Below are 18,407 nucleotides of genomic sequence, written 5' to 3'. Positions count from 1 at the left end.
TACAAGTCCCACCTTCCCCAGAAGCAGGCCCAGTGATCCAGGAAACTAAAGCCCTCCCTCCTGCACCAACTCTTTAGCCACGCATTCATCTGCTTTATCCTCCTATTCCTATACTCACTAGCACGTGGCACCGGGAGTAATCCAGAGTTACAACCTTTGAGGTCCTGCTCTTTAATCTGCTACCTAGCTCCCTAAATTCTTGCTGCAGGACCTCATCCCTCTTCCTACCTATGTCATTGGTCCCAATGTGAACCACGACCTCTGACTGTTCACCCTCCCCCTTCAGAATGCCCTGCAGCCATTCAGTGACATCCTTGACCCTGGCACCAGGGAGGCAACAAACCATCCTGGAGTCACGTCTACGGCCACAGAAACGCCTATCTGTTCCCCTTACGATAGAATCCCCTACCACTATTGCTCTCCCACTCTTTTTCCTCCCTGAGCAGCAGAAGCACCCCTGGTGCCAGGAAGTTGGCTGCTGCTGCCTTCCTCTGGTAAGTCATCCCCCTCAACAGTATCCAAATCGGTATACCTGTTTGAGAGGGGGATGGCCACAGGGGTCCCCTGCACTTCCTGCCTGCTTCTACTGCTCCGCCTGATGGTCACCCATTTCCCTTCTGCCTGTGCAGCCCTTGCCTGCGGTGTGACCAGCTCACTAAACGTGTTATTCACGACCCTCTCAGCATCGTGAATGCTCCAAAACATCATTCCGCAGCTCCAGTGCCGCAATGCGGTCTACTAGTAGCTGCAGCTGGATACATTTCTGGCACAAATGGTCGTCAGGGACACAGGCAGCGTCCCTGAATTCCCACATAGAGCAAGAGGAGCATAACGGGGCTGGGCTGTCCTGACATAACTTACCCTTTAATTAATTTAAATTAATTCAATACCACCAATTAAAGATATACACTAGGGCGCTTGTATGGTTTACCAACAGTCCCCGCTACACCAGAAAGACCTTCGCAACTATAAACCACAGAGTTAAAGTTTAAAAAATAGAGAAATACTCACCAACCAATCACTTACCTGCTCCCTGGTGACGTCACACTCTGATTACTTTTTACCTCTCTCCCTGCTGCTGAGTTGGTAAGCCTCGCTGCTGCCACCACTTTTATGCTCCGCCTCGGTCGCTGCTCTCCCCCAGGTCCAGTCGCTGTGGTCGGGCCTCGCTGCTGCCACCACTTTTATGCTCCGCCTCGGTTGCTGCTCTCCCCCAGGTCCAGTCGCTGTGGTCGGGCCTCGCTGCTGCCGCCGCTTTTATGCTCCGCCTCGGTCGCTGCTCTCCCCCAGGTCCAGCCGCTGTGGTCGGGCCTCGCTGCTGCCGCCGCTTTTATGCTCCGCCTTGGTCGCTGCTCTTCCCCCAGGTCCAGTCGCTGTGGTCGGGCCTCGCTGCTGCCGCCGCTTTTATGCTCCGCCTTGGTCGCTGCTCTCCCCCAGGTCCAGCCGCTGTGATCGGGCCTCGCTGCTGCCGCCGCTTTTATGCTCCGCCTTGGTCGCTGCTCTCCCCCAGGTCTAGCCGCTGTGGTCGGGCCTCGCTGCTGCCGCCGCTTTTATGCTCCGCCTTGGTCGCTGCTCTCCCCCAGGTCTAGCCGCTGTGGTCGGGCCTCGCTGCTGCCGCCGCTTTTATGCTCCGCCTTGGTCGCTGCTCTCCCCCAGGTCCAGCCGGTGTAGTCGGGCCTCGCTGCTGCCGCCGCTTTTAACTGCCGCCGGTCGCTGCTCTCCCCCAGGTCCAGCCGCTGTAGTCGGGCCTCGCTGCTGCCGCCGCTTTTAACTGCCGCCTGTCGCTGCTCTCCCCCAGGTCCAGCCGCTGTGATCGGGCCTCGCTGCTGCCGCCGCTTTTAACTGCCGTCGGCCGCTGCTCTCCCCCAGGTCCAGCCGGTATAGTCGGGCCTCGCTGCTGCCGCCGCTTTTAACTGCCGCCGGTCGCTGCTCTCCCCCAGGTCCAGCTGCTGCAATGTCATTGAGAGAGATAGAAAACTATTCTGTCACCAGCTTGCTGTGATGCACCCGTCTGTCTGTCCCCCACTTGCGCATCGTCCTCCACTCCCACGATCTCCAGGACCGCATCCTCCCAGGGGTGAGGTGGGCTACTGAGGGTGGCCCTCCTCCTGTCCTTGCTCTTTTTCTCTTCTTGTGAGCTCTCTTTTCCTGCAATGAGGGAGACAAGTGGAGGTTGAGTGAGAATGAAGGAGTGAGTGTAGAGAAGCCATAGCATAGATGCTTAGAAGGAGACAAAGATGGAGTGAGGTGGCAAGACCAGGGGCCCTCCCTGTGTGTTGTCAGTTGTTTTCATAGCATCACAGTGATAGGGAGTGTGAGGGCTGCATAGTCGAATAGTTGGGTGAATGTGACCATAGAGAGAGAGGGAATGGGTAAGGGTGCATGGATGTCAGTGTCAAGTGGGATGTGGAAGAAGAGATTGCGAAAGCTGAGTGCTGGTGAGGAAAGACAATGGGGATCAGATTGAGGGCGATGGAAAATTCATACTCACTTTTCCAGTGCGCAGAAGGTCATGAAATCTCTTCCTGCACTGAAGCCAGGCTCTGCGGGTTACTGACAGAGTTGACCTCCTCTGCCACCTGGATCCACACAGCCTTGGTCTGCTGGGGAGGCTTCTTCCTCTCTGAAGAAGGGAAGAGCACCTCTTTGTGCTCTTGCTCCCTCTACTAAAGCCTGCAGGGCAACGTCATCGAACCAAGGAGCAGACCTAGGTCTCTGGTTGACCATTCTTCCTCCAGGACCCTCTCACTGCAAAGGTCAAAAGGTTGGCAGTTTGCAGAAGAAGCAAGGCTTGTTGCAGACCTTAAATGCAGCAGCAATGATGATGTCATCGGAGGTGACTTTCAGACTGGAAAAACGCATTGGCCATGGGTTCCCACACGTTGGAACTCAATTGGCCAATTAAGTTAAAATCGCATCATTTTCCCACATCGATTTAGAATCGGGTGGCTAACATGAAATGCAGATTACACGACCCCAGCCCACCCCTGAATCAAAATCCAGCCCTTTGTGTCCTCCTCACAACTTGCTAACCCACCTATCCTTGTATCATCAGCAAATTTGGCTACAGTACACTTGGTCCCTTCATCCAAGTCATTAATATAGATTGTAAATAGTTGAAGACCCAGCACTGATCCCTGTGGCACCCCACAAGTTACTGATTGCCAACCAGAAAATTACACATTTAGCCCATCTCTCTGTTTTCTGTTAGTTAGCCAATCCCCTATCCATGCCAATATATTACCCCCAACCTCGTGCGCTCTTATCTTGTGCGGTAACCTTTTATGTGGCACCTTATCGAATGCCTTCTGGAAATCCAAATACACCACATCTACTGGTTCCCCTTTTATCCACCCTGTTTGTTACATCCTCAAAGAACTCTAGCAAATTTGTCAAACACGATTTCCCTTTCATAAAACCATATTGATTCTGCTTGATTATCTTATGATTTTCTAAATGTCCTGCTACTACTTCGTTAATAATGGAGTCCAGCATTTTCCCAATGACAGATGTTAGGCTAACTGGCCTATAGTTTCCTGCTTTCTGTCTCCCTCCTTTCTTGAATAGGGGTGTTCCATTTGCGGTTTTCCAATCCGCTGGGACCTCTCCAGAATCAAGGGAATTTTGGTAGATTACAACCAACTCATCCACTATCTCTGCAGCCACTTCTTTTAAGACCCTAAGATGCAGGCCATCAGGTCCAGGGGACTTGTCGGCCTTTAGCCCCATTACTTTGCCTAGTACTTTTTCTCTAGTGATAGTAATTGTTTTAAGTTCCTCCCTCCCTATAGCCCCTTGATTATCTATTATTATTGGGATGTTTTTAGTGTCTTCTACCGTGAAGACCGATCCAAAATAATTGTTTAGAGTCTCTGCCATTTCTCTATTTCCCATTATTAATTCCCCAGTCTCATCCTCTAAGGGACCAATGTTTACTTTAGCTACTCTTTTTATTTACCTGTAGAAGCTCTTACTTTCTGTTTTTATATAATTTGCTAGTTTACTCTCATACTAAAGAGGGTCCCTCTTTATAATTTTTTTAGTCATCCTTTGCTGGTTTCTAGAGTTTAGCAGAATGAGAGGTGATCTCATTGAAATATACAAAATTCTTACAGGGCTTGACAGGGTAGATGCAGGGAGGATGTTTCCCCTATCTGCATCAGGGGTCACAGTCTCAGAATAAGTGGTCGGCCATTTAGGACTGTGATAAGGAGAAATTTCTTCACTGAGGGTGGTGAATCTTTGGAATTCTCTACCTGGAGGGCTGTGGCGGCTTAGTTGTTGAGTATATTCAAAACAGCGATCGATAGATTTTTGGATATGAAATGAACCAAGGGATACGGGGATAGTGCAGGAAAGTGGAGTTGAGGTCAAAGGTCAGCCATGATCTTAATGAATGGCGGAGCAGGCTCGAGGGGCCAAATGGTCTACTCCTGCTCCTATTTCTTATGTTCTTTGTTGGTGAACCCTGTCCCACAACAAGTGACACTTGCTTATCATCCCCATACTCACTGAACTCCATTAGCTTTGTGTCCCTGTCATACTGAACGCGAGATCCTCATCCTTGTTTACAAATTACTCCATCATCATCTCCTTCAACCCCTCACCTCTGCAGCCTTCTCCAGCTATATGTTCCTTTGATCCACTGACTCTAATCACCTTCGTCGACCAATTGTGGCAAAATAAGCAGGTGTATTGGCCTCTCTGGAATATTCTCCTTAACCCCTCTGCCTTATTACTTCTCTTCCCGCTTAAAAGCTTCTTCAATGCCTATCTTTTCAATCCTGGTTTAAGTTATTTCTCCTAACTGTTCCATTACCACTTATTACTTTTTTCTCAGTGTAGAACTTTGTGACATTCATCAAGTTAAAGGCAGTAGATGGCGTGACTTGAAGTTTTCATGTTGCGTAGAATTTACAGCACAGAAAATTCTATTTACAGTTGATGTGGGATATAATAGGAGAGCCAGAGGGAAGTGCACTGGGTGCCATACAGAGCAGGAGCAGCTGATAGTGGCACACCAGGAGGAAGGCTTCGATGGCTGGTGGGTCAGAAGGTGTTGCCTTGATGTATCGCTGCAAATTGTTGTTTATCTGTGACTGCCATTAATTTTTATCATCTAAGATAAACGCCATGGAGCCAGTTTTCCTGCTTCCACTTGGGTGCAGGACAGACACAGCACATCTGAAGTATGTTCAAGTTTGGTGTGCCACGACTTTCCCATGGCCTAATTTAACCCCTTCCACAGCCCCGCTCCCAGGAAGGCCCAACACTTGGAAGTAGGACAGGAGAGTCACCTGTTGCTGCAGGCTTGAGGGGCTCCAGCCAATTCCTGGCCTTGCCTCCCTAAAAATAGGGGAAGGGACTTGCTTGCAAGGTTGCTGCATGCCCCTCTCCAATCCTCCAATCAGAGAGGAGCTGGGGGCAAGACCTTAAGGTCTGCTTCTTCTGGATACTCTGCCAGCAAAACTATAGGCACTTCTGCCCTCACCCCTGCCCCTCCCTCCCAGAACCACGATAAGATTCCCCTTGTCCTCACCTTTAACCCCACCAGCCTCCACATTCAACGGATCATCCTCCACCATTTCCGCCACCTCCAAAGTGATCCCACCACCAAATGCATCTTCCCCTCCCCTCCCCTTTCAGCATTCCGTAGGGACCGCTCCCTCTGAGACACCCTAGTCCACTCCTCTATCACCCCCAGCACCCCTTCCCCTTCGCCTGGCACCTTCCCGTGCAAGCGCAGGAGATGTAACACCTGCCCTTATACCTCCCCACTTTCCACTGTCCAGGGCCCCAAACACCCCTTCCAGGTGAAACCAGTCCAAAGATGTGCGGGTTAGGTTGATTGGCCATGATAAAAATTGGCCCTTAGTGTTAGGGGGGATTAAATACGTGGGGTTACGGGGTTATGGGGATAGGGCTTGGGTGGGATGGCTGTCGGTGTAGGGACTGGGTGCTAGGGTTTGGATGATCAGCCATGATCTCGTTGAATGGCGGAGCAGGCTCGAAGGGCCGAATGGCCTACTCCTGCTCCTAGTTTCTATGTTTCTATGAAACAGCGATTTACTTGTACTTCTTGCAATCTAGTATACTGTATTCGCTGCTCACGATGCGGTCTCCTTTACATTGGGGAGACCAAATGCAGATTGGGTGACCGCTTTGCGGAACACCTCCGTTCAGTCCGTAAGGGGGACCCCGAGCTTCCGGTCGCCTGTCATTTTAATTCACCGCTCCATTCTCACTCGGACCTCACCATCCTTGGCCTCTTGCATTGTTCCACGGAAGCTCAACGTAAACTCGAGGAACAGCACCTCATCTTCCGATTAGGCACTTTACAGGCTTCCGGACTCAATATTGAGTTCAACAATTTCAGATCATAGCCTCGGCCCCTATTACATTTGTACTTATTTTTTATCCACACCTTTGTTTTGGTTTCTCCCCCCCCCACCCTTTTTTTTTCTCTCTCCCACATGGCAGCTGTCTCCCATTCTGCCAGCTCATTTCACACCTAATCTAAAGCTGTCTTTTGTCTCCACTAGTCCTATCACCATCTCGTCTCATTTTGAATACCTCTTAATGTCTCTTTTTTGTTCTCTCCCAGCCCGGCCTCTTAATCTATTTCATTCCCTGTGCCTCTTTAGTCTTGATATAGGGTTTTGAACCGAAACGTCGACTCTAATTTCTCTCCACGGATGTTGCCTGGCCTGCTGAGTTTTTCCAGCATTTTCTGTTATATAGGAAAATAAAGTCTGAGGGGTGGGAATGCCTCCTCCCAACAACCTCATTTACATGGCAGTGTGCCTATTGTGGGTACAGGTGCTCCGCCTCTCTTGGGAAGCGCTGGAAGACCAGACCTATGTAAAGGGAACAAAGACCCCTAGTTCCGGTTTCCACCCCTAACTCTAGTCATTAGTACCTGTGGAATAAATTATCCCTCATGCTAGTGACAGGGAAATTGGGTAAGATTTCCTAAAAAGATTGCAACAAGCTATGTATCTTAAACTTGCAATTTTTTTTCTAAACGTAGGCTATTTTCAGGGAAATTTTTATCGCTATATTTTGAACCTGTGACCTGAAATAACTGATACAAACATATGGCTGCTTAAAACATTTGTCTAAAATTTATTTTTAGCGTGCTAAGTACATGTGTGCTAATGTACCATGGCACAATTTTAGTGCCTATGTTTTTAGCTTACCAAATCGTGTGTCTTTATATTATATTTTCTGTGTGCATGAAAGAACTTTCCTCTTAAATTATAGACCTTTACAAAAAAAGATTTTTAATGCTGCTTGTATTTTATCCCAATTGTTGCAGGTAACCATATTCCTGCATTTTCTATGGGTTGGGCCATTGCAAGCAATTGCAGTAGTAGCACTGCTCTGGCAAGAAATAGGACCATCTTGCCTGGCTGGAATGGCTGTACTACTTATCCTGATGCCCACACAAACCATCTTTGGAAAGTGGTTTTCAGTACTGAGGTATAATCATTTTACCGAGGCCTATTTTGAAGTAAAACTTGAAAAGTTGTATTATGGGTTTTGGAGGGGTTACTGTTTTTTTTTAAAAGCTCGATTCAAGCCGGATTTTGTTTAGAGATAATTTTCACATTTGATCAAATGTTTTCCCTATTCTGTTTGCATCGCAAATCTCAATTTCAAACCTCAGATTTTTTCTTGTGTATTTATTCTTGGGATGTGGGTATTGCTGGCAAGGCCAGCATTTATTGCCCATTCCTTGTTGCTTTTGAGAAAGTTGTGGTGGGCCATCTTCTTGAACTTCTGCAGTTCTTGTGGTGTAGGGGCACCTACAGTTCCATTAGGTAGTGAGTTCCAGGAATTTGACCCAGCGACTATGAAGGAACGGCGCTATATGTCTTAAGTCGGAATGGGCAATAAATGCTTTATAAATAGTTAGAGCCTACAAGGCACAAGTCACGAGTGTGATGGAATATTCTCCACTTGCCTGGATGGCTGCAGCTCCAACAACACTCAAGAAGCTCGACACCATCCAGGACAGATCGGCACCGCAGCCACCACCTTAAACATTTACTCCCTCCACCACTGGCGCACCGCGGCTGCAGTCGTACCATCTACAAGTTGTGCTGTAGGAATTGGCCAAGGCTTCTTTGGCAGCATCTACTAAACCTGTGACCTCTACCACCTAGAAGGACAAGGGCAGCAGGTGTGGGAACACCACCACCTCCAGGTTCCCTTCCAAGTCATGCACCATCTTGACTTGGAAATATATCGCCATTCCTTCATCGTCGTTGGGTGAAAATCCTGGAACTCCCTACCTAAGTACCTTCACCACACTGACTGCAGCGGTTCAAGAAGGCGGCTCACCACTACCTTCTTGAGGGCAATTGGGGATGGGCAATAAATGCTGGCCTTGCCGGCGATGCCCACATCCCGTGAATGAATAATTTTTTTTTAAGTCCTCCTGAAGTCTGCTACTATTCTCCTCACTGTCTATTACATTTCCAAGCTTTGTGCCATCTACAAACTTTGAAATAATGTCCCCATACCCAAGTCCAGGACATTAATATATATCAAAAAGAGCTGTGGTCCTAATAATGACACCACTGTATACATCTCTCCAGCCTGAACAACCGTTCACTACTCTTTGCTTTCTGTCTCTCGCAGCCAATTTTGTATCAACGCTGCTACTGCCCCTTTAATCCCAATGCCATAAATTTTGCTAACAAGTCTATTATGTGGCACTTTAGCACATGCCTTTCGAAAGTCCACATACACATCAACTGCATTACCTTCGTCAATCCTCTTCGTTATTTCATTGAAGAATTCAATCAAGTTAGTCGGACAAGATTAATCCATATTCTTCCAAGTGACAGTTAAGTTTGTCCCGGATTATAGTCTCATTGGTATTGGTAATATGTTTAACATTGAAACCAGTATTGAATTAGTATATTCATAAAATATGTGACATGTTGGTTAGAGAGAGGATTACAGGTTATTGACCAGTATAGGAAAATTGAGCTGGACTCTGAACAGTAAAAGGAATTGGACTATTGGCCATTGGAGAAGGAAAAGGATAAAACATTGTAGGGTGAACCCGCCACTCCCATGTAGGGAGAAGGGTGCAAAATAGTGGGGAGAGGCGATGCACCCAAATTGTCTTGTGAATGCACTGCTCTGTATTTTCCAGTTGGGCAGCAGGCAACTCGCACTGCTGCATGATGTGAGCTTCATTACAGAAGCTAATTTAATTTCCTGCTGATCTGTGCCAATGCAGATGCACAGCCAGGAGAAGGCCTGGAGATCTTAAAGGTGTATGTTGTATTGCTTTGGGCAGTGATTTGGAAATTTTGGGGGTATTTTATGTTCCTTTTCTTATGTTAATTTAGATGCATTGTGTGTTCTTGGCATTTCATTTTGGTTCTGCAACTCGACCTCATTTAACCATTTACCATTCAAGGGTATTTACAGGAGTGCTTCAAATGCGCCCTCTGCATGGGATGGGGTTTCTTTGTGAATTCTTTTTGCTCTCCATGAGTGTGGGGGATGAGGAACGCGCTCTACAGATGTAAGCAGAGACAGGTGTGCCAGCATCGGAAGAGATCTCAACGGATCCATGTCTACCCATGGAGTCAAGTATATAAACCCCACCAGAGTTACCTGGACATGCCTGCAGCTGTATCTTTACTTGCGCCTCACCAGGGATGTAATTGCAGAACTTTGCAGTCTCCTGTGGCCAGACTTCCAAACCTCCTCAAGGACTGGAACGACTTTACTATTGGTGGTGACAATCATGATTGCCTTGAACATTTATACCACTGGCTGCCTACAATGGCCTTTGTCAGATCAACTAGAATGCAGTGCATACGATGGGTCACTGATGCGTGGTTTTACAGAGCTAAAGACTTTTGGTCACTTTTCAAGAGGACAGTGACCACCAAGAGAGGGCTGTTCATTTTTTCCAGAGTGTTTGGCTTTCCAAAAGTGCAAAGCCTCATTTGATGGAATGTATGAACAGAAAGGGATTCCATTCTATTAACATGCAGTTTACAATACCACCATTATTGCAAGGCAGGTCTACCCTATATGGATGAAGCCTGGGATATTCTCCCAAGTCATGGCTCATAGTTTCTTTCTGGAATCCAAAAACTGCAGCAGAAAGAAAATATAATGAGGTGCTTAAGGATACAAATGGAGCATACATAAAGTTACCAACTTCACTGGAGTGGCAACACGGATGACAAATTCGACAATAATTAATGGAGAACCAATTCTCATTACACTAGGAAGGTCCACCAGCACAAGAATTCTTGTATCATGAACTGTCACACCAATCCCACATACTTTGTCCCCATACTATGCTTTTTACATGAGGCATTCACATCCAGTCATATTCTGGAGCAGCAATGTGATGTGAGACAAAGCAACTCCCAGCACAAAGTTCTAGCCCAAATGCCCAAACTTTATTTGTTCAACAATGGACACTATTGCGCAGTGTCATACATCGGTTGTCCCCTTTGTGACAATGTATGGTTAGTGTCTTCTAATATTTAATATAGTCCTTCTTCAAGGTGCTGCCTAGTGGGAAAACGAGAAGGTGGCTAGCTGCCTGGGATGTTTTGTAGAGTCAGAAGATGTCTTTGCAACTGCAGATGTCACATTTGTTACTGTGGTGGCTGCTTGCATTTGCTAACTTTCTGGATCTGCGAGGGCCACTTGAGTAGGCTAGCTGAGTGGCATGAATGGCGAGTCACTCTGAGATTTAGCTTTCTCCTTCACGTCTACTTCTGCCATGTCCCTGTTGCTGGCCACTCCCTCTGCATGTACTACCATCTGCAATGAAGTTGCGAAAGCCCTGAGTTGATCCTGTTCAGACAATTCCCCAGCATGTTTAGTACAGGCAACACTGAATCACTGAGATGCCGCTTCTGACCGAATCCACAGCTGTGCTTAGGACCTCAGTTAAAAGTGACGTCCCTGTAGATGCCCCTGCAGGTGCGACATGCTTCAATGTTGCGCAATTTTCTGAAGAGGTCAAACATCGTTGCACAGATGCAGGTCGTGGACTCCTTCATATTAGCCATCATACTTTGCAGAGTTATTTGCATATGCTCAAAGGTCTCAATGAATTGATGGTGCTCAGAAAGCAGTCTTCTTCTGCAGGCAGGCCCTGGATGGCATCACTCCTGGGTCTGAGCATCTCTGGGTGGCCTGGATCTGTCTCTTCAGCTAATTTCTTGATTCTGTGCTGCCTCTTGCACTTGCTTCTTCTCATTTGTGTTGTGTGTTTCACCCAATGTACCTGCTTTAATTCTAATTCCACATTTTCTTGGACTGATGACTGCTACAAGTGAAGTGATTGACACTGTACCAAATAGCTGATGGGCCCACAACTTGCTGTTCCTCAGCTGCTGCTATGGAAATAGAATGGGATAAAGCATACAAAAGCATACGTTGCGATCTACATTCCTTGTGGCATATTTCAGTACCAAACACATAATGATATAAAAAGCAAAATACTGCGTGACATGAATCTTGTCTTTCATGTGGAAATGACTTATGAAATAATACTGGGCGGCCTGCTGGTGGCACTGTCCAGGGAGAGTATAAATACTCTGGCATGGGCCCAGCTTGCTCAGGACATTCTTTAACAGGAACTAGTGAAGGACACAACTAGATCGCCATGTTGAAAAACAGTTGATTAAAGCCTTGTTTAATACTCAGACCAAGTGCCTAGTAGTTCTCTTGCGTCAATTTAATCAACTGCAACCCGCTCCACGCGCTGAATGATTTGGGAACAGACAGCTACGATTCAAACTGTAGAAGGGAACTCGGACGTAGTAATCAATCCATCATGGAGAAACTACTCAGACCCGTCCGTCTCGACCTGGACCCGAATTCACTTACAGCTGGTATGGAAACACTGGTATTGTACCTTCAGCAACTTCCTCGGAGTGTGGTGAGAATGTTCCTAATAAGTTACGAATGCTTGCCAATTATGTATCCCCTCGTGTTTGACTATATCGAAGACTGTAGACTATGACTCCGCTATCCAAACACTACAGCAACTATATGTTAAGGCCCCAAACAAAATTTTCGGCACCTACTGGCCACAACTCGACAACAACCTGGGGTATCACTTGACAAATTCCTTCAAGAGCTTCGCAGGCTCAGAAAAGATTGTAACCTTAAAGCTGTCTCAGCTGAGCAGTACCGGGAGGAATTAATTCGTGACTCTTTTATTAACGGAATTGCTTCTCCCCTCATACGCAAGCATCTGTTGGAGAATAAAACCCTTGGGTTACAAACTGCCTATAACCAGGCATATTCTCTGGACTTAGCTGAAAAAAATTCAGATGCCTATTTTTTACCATATGCACGGACTGCTGCTACCACTTGTAGTGACTCCCCCGGTAAGCCTCAGGCGGAAGCCCTCACTGATGACGACCCTACCCTAGCGGCATCTTGGCAATCTAAAAGAAGTGTTTCTACTGTGGAGGTGCATTCCATTATAAGAAATTTGTCCTGCTTATAATGTAACCTGCAATCATTGCAGTAAGAAAGGTTACTTTTCTAAAGTATGCCAGTCAAGAGCCTCTACTAGTGTTGCAGCTGCTATCTATAAAACTGCTCCTCCCCCAAGAGCCACTACTAGTGTTACAGCTGTTTTTCCCCAAAGCCTGTCTCATGCAGCCACGAGGGTTTCGGTGAATGGACACATTTTGAGTGCATTAATCGACTCGTGTAGCTCTGACAGCTTCATCAGTGAGCGGGCTGTCAGTAAGTTAAAACTGCATATTTACCCCTCGGCCAGGGAAATTGCAATGGCTCTGACGACACTGACCACCAACTCTTCCGGCTTTTGTCTTGTCGACCTTATTCTCAATGGCCGCACTTATCTTTCCACCCGGCTCGGGGTGCTCAAAAACCTATGCAGTGATGTGCTCCTGGGACAGGATTTCCAGAAACAACACAAAAGACTCACTTTCGAGTTTGGAGGGTCAAAGCCGGAGCTTACTATTTCCAAAGTACTGTTTTGTGCACTTTTGGCAGCTTCGCTCGACGAGCCCTCCTTGTTTGCCAATCTTTCCCCCCGATGTAAGCCCATAGTCACTAAATCACGATGTTTCCGCCAAGATGATCTATCCTTTATCGAGGCAGAAATCTCTCGCCTTCTAGTGGATGGTATCATTGAGACATGTTCATCTTCCTGGTGGGCTCAAGTCGTCGTTGTTAAAAATCCTCTGAAGCAGCACAAGAAACTTCTTTGCATCGATTACTCGCAAACTGTTAATCAGTATACCGACCTGGATGCCTACCCACTACCACGCATTGATGACATGTCAATAACCTTGCCAGCTACAAGGTATTTTCAACTTTTCACTTAAAGAGCGCATACCATCAAGTACCGTTAAAGGACTCTGACAAAAAGTATACGGCCAATGGTCGGCTTTACCAGTTTGTCGCCTTCCATTTGGGGTCACCAATGGGGTGGCCGTCTTTCAGCGGGCAATGGACAGCCTAGTCAAACAGGAGAACTTAACGGACACTTTTCCATATCTGGATAATATCACCATTGCTGGTCATGACCAGAAAGAGCATGATGCCAACCTCCAGAAATTTATTGACGTTCTCCGTCGTCGCAACTTAACCTTAAATGAGTCCAAATCTGTGAAATCAGTACCATCAGCCAACATCCGTGGGCAATGGTGTCATCAAACCGGATCCGGAGCGACTTCGTTCGCTTCAGGAGTTCCCTCCTCCTACGAATCTGGGCTCTCTTCATCAGGCCCTCGGCATGTTTGCCTATTATGCGAAGTGGATACCCCACTTTTCCGACAAGATCCAGCCCCTGCTTCACGCGAAGTCATTTCCGTTGGAGGCGATGGCTATTTCAGCTTTCGACCTCCTCAAGCAACAATTGGAAAAAGCCACGCTTCATTCCATCGATGAAAATCTCCCTTTCGTGGTCAAGTGCGATGCATCAGAGGTGGCGATCTCGGCTACCTTGAATCAAGGTGGTCGACCCGTTGCATTTCTGTCCAGAACTTTGCAGGGTAGCGAGCTCCATTATCCTCCTGTCGAGAAGGAGGCTACGGCTATCATCGAAGCAGTACGTAAATGGATTCATTTTCTCGCTCATCGCCATTTCACGCTCATAACTGATCAGCACTCTGTGGCCTTTATGCTGGACAACTGGAAACGCACTAAGGTCAAGAATAACAAAATACAGCTCTGGAGGATGGAATTGGCCGCCTTTGTCTACACCATACATTATCGACCCGGCAAAGAGAATGTGGCCCCGGATACCCTCACGCGCGCATTCTGCTCTTCCATGTCAACTTCGACTCTTATGGATCTTCATACTGACTTGTGCCATCCTGGCGTTACCCGTATGTTGCACTTTGTGCGATCTAAAAATCTCCTATTTTCTACAGAAGACGTGAAAAGAACATGCTCCACTTGTAGAATTTGTGCGGAATTAAAACCGCAATTTTTCCATCCGTCAGATGGCTCGCTCATGCATGCTACACAGCCTATGCAGCGACTCAGCATTGACTTTAAAGGGCCATTGCCTTCCTCAACGCGAAACACCTACTTGCTTACTATGGTGGACGAATATTCACGCTTTCCCTTTGCTTTCCCTTGTCCCAATATGCTTACTTCCACAGTGATCAAATGCCTCGATCAAGTCTTTTCCCTTTGCGGTATGGCCAATTTCATCCACTCTGATCGGGGTCCCTCCTTCATGTCAAGCGAACTCAAAAGTTATCTTTCCCAACGGGGAATTGCCACAAGTAAAATGACACCGTAAGGACAGGTTGAGAGATACAACGCCATCGTTTGGAACACTGTTCGTCTTGCACTGAGGTCACACAACCTATCAGACCAGCAGTGGGAAACTATGCTCCCTGACGCGTTGCATTCCATCAAGTCTCTTTCTACACCCACCAACGCTACTCCTCACGAACGATTCTTCGGGTTCCAGCGTCGCTCCACTCATGGGACGTCCCTACCATCATGGTTGGCAGCTCTTGCCCCCGTGCTGCTCCGAAGATTCGTCTGATCCTCTAAGAGTGATCCCCTCATTGACGAAGTGGAACTGACGGATGTCAACCCCATGTACGCGTATGTGCGGTACCCTGATTGCCGGGAATCCACAGTGTCACTTCGGGATCTGGCTCCCTGCCCAACCGGTCCCACGGACCCAATCGATAGTGGGATCTGTATTAATGACACCGATACCCTGCGCTCCTCTGAGGATGACTCCCTACCCGGGACGTCAAGAGATCTGCCAGCTATTCTGCTGGATCAACCCGGGGAACAGAGCGCTCCCCGTGGGATGGCCACCCGAAGCCAGGACGCCGGTCAGTCACCGACTACTGAGCAGGGTGAAACCAGCTCTGCGCCTGTAGGGGCCCGCACCCGGAGCCACGATCTCCCCAGTCCCCCTCAGGTCGATCAAGGCGACACGGACTCTGCCAGCCCGCTGGTACGAACCAAGCGACCCAGGGACCAAAACATGGTCCGAGGAGACGTGTCTTCCGGCCTCCAACGGAGATTCAAACGACTGCGTCTATTCTTAGTCCGATTAATTCAGTAGAAGGAAGCTGCCGGACTTCCAATCTTTCAGGCGGGAAGAATGACATGAATCTTGTCATTCATGTGGAAATGACTTATGAAATGATACTGGGCGGCCTGCTGGTGGCGCTGTCCAGGGAGAGTATAAATACTCGGGCATGGGCCCAGCTTGCTCAGGACATTCTTTAACAGGAACTAGTGAAGGACACAACTGGATCTCCAGTTGATTAAAGCCTTGTTTAATACTCAGACCAAGTGCCGCCTAGTTTTCTTACGTCACTGCGGATGCTGGAAATCTGAAATATAAACAAAATGCTGGATATATTCAGCCAATCAGACAGCATCTGTGGAGAGAGAAACAGAGTTAACGTTTCAGGTCTGTGACCTTTTGTACGAACTGGAAAATGTTACAGATGTAACCAGTTTTAACCAAGCACAGAGGCAGGGAAAGGGGGGAGGGGAGGAAAGAACAAAAGGGAAGGTCTGTGATAGGGTGGAAGGCAGGAGTGATTTCAGTGGCAAAAGGGAGTGGTAATGGGACAAGTAAAGAAATAAAAGATGGGTTTAGAGGAGCTGCAAATGGCAACAACAGAATCATTGCCAGCACCTGCTGTCCAAAAGGTGGGAGCAGTGGTTATGATCTGTAGATTGAGGTGTTATCCATAGGTGCTGAGAAGACTGAAACATGCACCATGTGGGTGCTGCACATGAAAACAGTTGACAGAGGCCAGTATTCATAGAATCATATAATGATACAGCACAGAAGGCGGCCATTTGGTCCATCATGCTTGTGCCGGCTCTTTGGTAGTGTTACCCAATTAGTCCCCTGCTCTTTTCCCATAGCCCTGTAATTTTTTTCCCTTCATGTATTTATCCAATTTTCTTTTGAATGTTACTACTGAATCACCACCCTTCCAGGCAGTGCATTCCAGATTTTGAAGAGCTCCATCAAATCTCCCCTTAACCTTCTCTGCTCAAAGGAGAACTACTCCAATTTCTCCAGTGTCTCCACGTAACTGAAGTCTTTCATCCCTGGTACTACACTAGTAAATCTCTTCTGTATCCTCTTCAAAGCCTTGACACTCTTCCTAAAGTGTGGTGCCCAGAATTGGCCCCAATACATCAGCTGGGACCTAACCAGTGATTTATAAAGGTTTAGCATAACTTCCTTGCTTTTGTATTATATTCCTCTATTAATAAAGCCAAGGATCCCATATACTTTTTAAACAGCCATCTCAACTTCTCCTGCCACCTTCAAAGATTTGTGTACATGCACCCCCAGGTCTGTCTGTGCCTGCACCCCCTGTAAAATTGTACCATATAGCTCATATTGCCCTCACTCTTCCTACCAAAATGTATCAATTCACACTTCTCTGCATTAAATTTCATCTGCCGTGTATCTTCCCATTTCACCAATCTGTCTGACTTCCTGAAGTCTGTTACTATCCTTCTCACTGTTTACTATGTTTCCGAGTTTTATGTCATCTACAAACTTTGAAAGTATGCCCTCTATACTCAAGTCCAGGTCTTTAATATGCATCAAAAAAAGCAGTGGTCCCAACACCGATCCCTCGGTGAAACCACTGCGCACTTCCCTCCAGTCTGAAAACCGTTCACCACTACTTTCTGCTTTCTGTCCCTTAGCCAATTTCGTATCCACACAGACGCTGCCCTTTTAATCCCATGAGCTTCAATTTTGTAAACCAGTCTATTATGTGGTACTTTATTGTTCATATACATGACATCAACTGCAATACCCTCATCCACCCTCTCTATTACTCATCAAAGAACTTAAAAAAGCATACGGGATCCTTGGCTTTATCAATAGGGTCATAGGCCTAGAAATTCATTTTGGGGCGGCCAGCTCGCTCGCGCCCAGAAAGTACCGCTGCGCGCAGAGCCACTTGCGCCCGCCGGAAATTCAGTTTCAGCGCCCCAACTCGAAGGCGGCCGCTATTCAAGGGTTTCGGCGCCCCCGCTTGGGGCGCTGAAACTGAATATCGGCGCTCTAGGTGCCGCAGTGCCACCTGCTTCGGAGCGGCAGGCTGCGGTACTGCAGGCCTTCCTCCCTCTCTTAAGGGGGAGGTGCCTGCAACACCGAGATCGCCGCTCGCTAGTGCCGGCAAATGAGCCCGGCACCACGGAGAAGTGCCGGGCTCCCGGAAAACAGCCGGCAATGCCGCGGGGGGGGTGGTGGAGGAGGTTGGGGAAGGAGGTGCGGGCAGGCGGCCGCCGAAAAAGCAGCCGACCGCACCTCCGCCTTAACTCGCCCCACTAACGCTACAGGACGGCCCCGTTTTCTGATCGCTGTTTGCGGCCGCTGCGGAAGAGGCGGCCGCAACTAAATATGGCGGGCGGGGCAGTAGCGGGGCACTGCGCACACCGATGACGTCATCGGTGGCGGCGCAGCGCTACTGGCTAACGCCGCCATTACCGCAGCGCTGAATATCGGCGAAAGCTCAGCAAGTGGCGCAAAAGCCCTCTTTGGGCGAAAACTGGGTGCAAAGCCTACTGAATTTCTAGCCCATAGAGTACAAAAGCATATGTTATGCTAAACCTTTATAAAACACTAGTTAGGCCCCAACTGAAGTATTGTGGCTAATTATCTGCACCGCATTATAGGAAGGATGTCAAGGCAGAGAGGGTGCAGATTTAGCTGAACGGTACCAAGTATGTGGCACTTGAGTTATGTGGAGAGACTAGAGAAGCTGGGATTGTTCACCTTTAGAGCAGAGAAGGTTAAGGGGTGATTTGATGGAGCTGCTCAAAATCCTGAAGATTTTTGTAGAGTAAATAAGAAGAAACTGTTTCCAGTGCTGAAGGGTCAATAACCAGAGGATACAGAT

General features: G+C 47.7%; 1 protein-coding gene across 1 annotated transcript in view; it reads left to right on the top strand.

Annotated features, from left to right (window-relative positions):
- abcc4 (ATP binding cassette subfamily C member 4 (PEL blood group)) overlaps positions 1-18,407 on the top strand; it is a 516,746-nt gene that overhangs the window by 74,375 nt on the left and 423,964 nt on the right. The window contains exon 6 of the mRNA XM_085999895.1: positions 7,319-7,482. Coding sequence (XP_085856021.1) covers positions 7,319-7,482 — 164 coding nt within the window. The remainder of the gene's footprint in view (positions 1-7,318; positions 7,483-18,407) is intronic.

The sequence above is a fragment of the Somniosus microcephalus genome, chromosome 10 (assembly GCF_052327205.1).
Source record: "Somniosus microcephalus isolate GS21.2 chromosome 10, FLI_Smic_1.0, whole genome shotgun sequence".
NCBI classification, from domain to species: Eukaryota; Metazoa; Chordata; class Chondrichthyes; order Squaliformes; family Somniosidae; genus Somniosus; species Somniosus microcephalus.
This window is presented reverse-complemented; position numbering and strand designations above follow the sequence as displayed.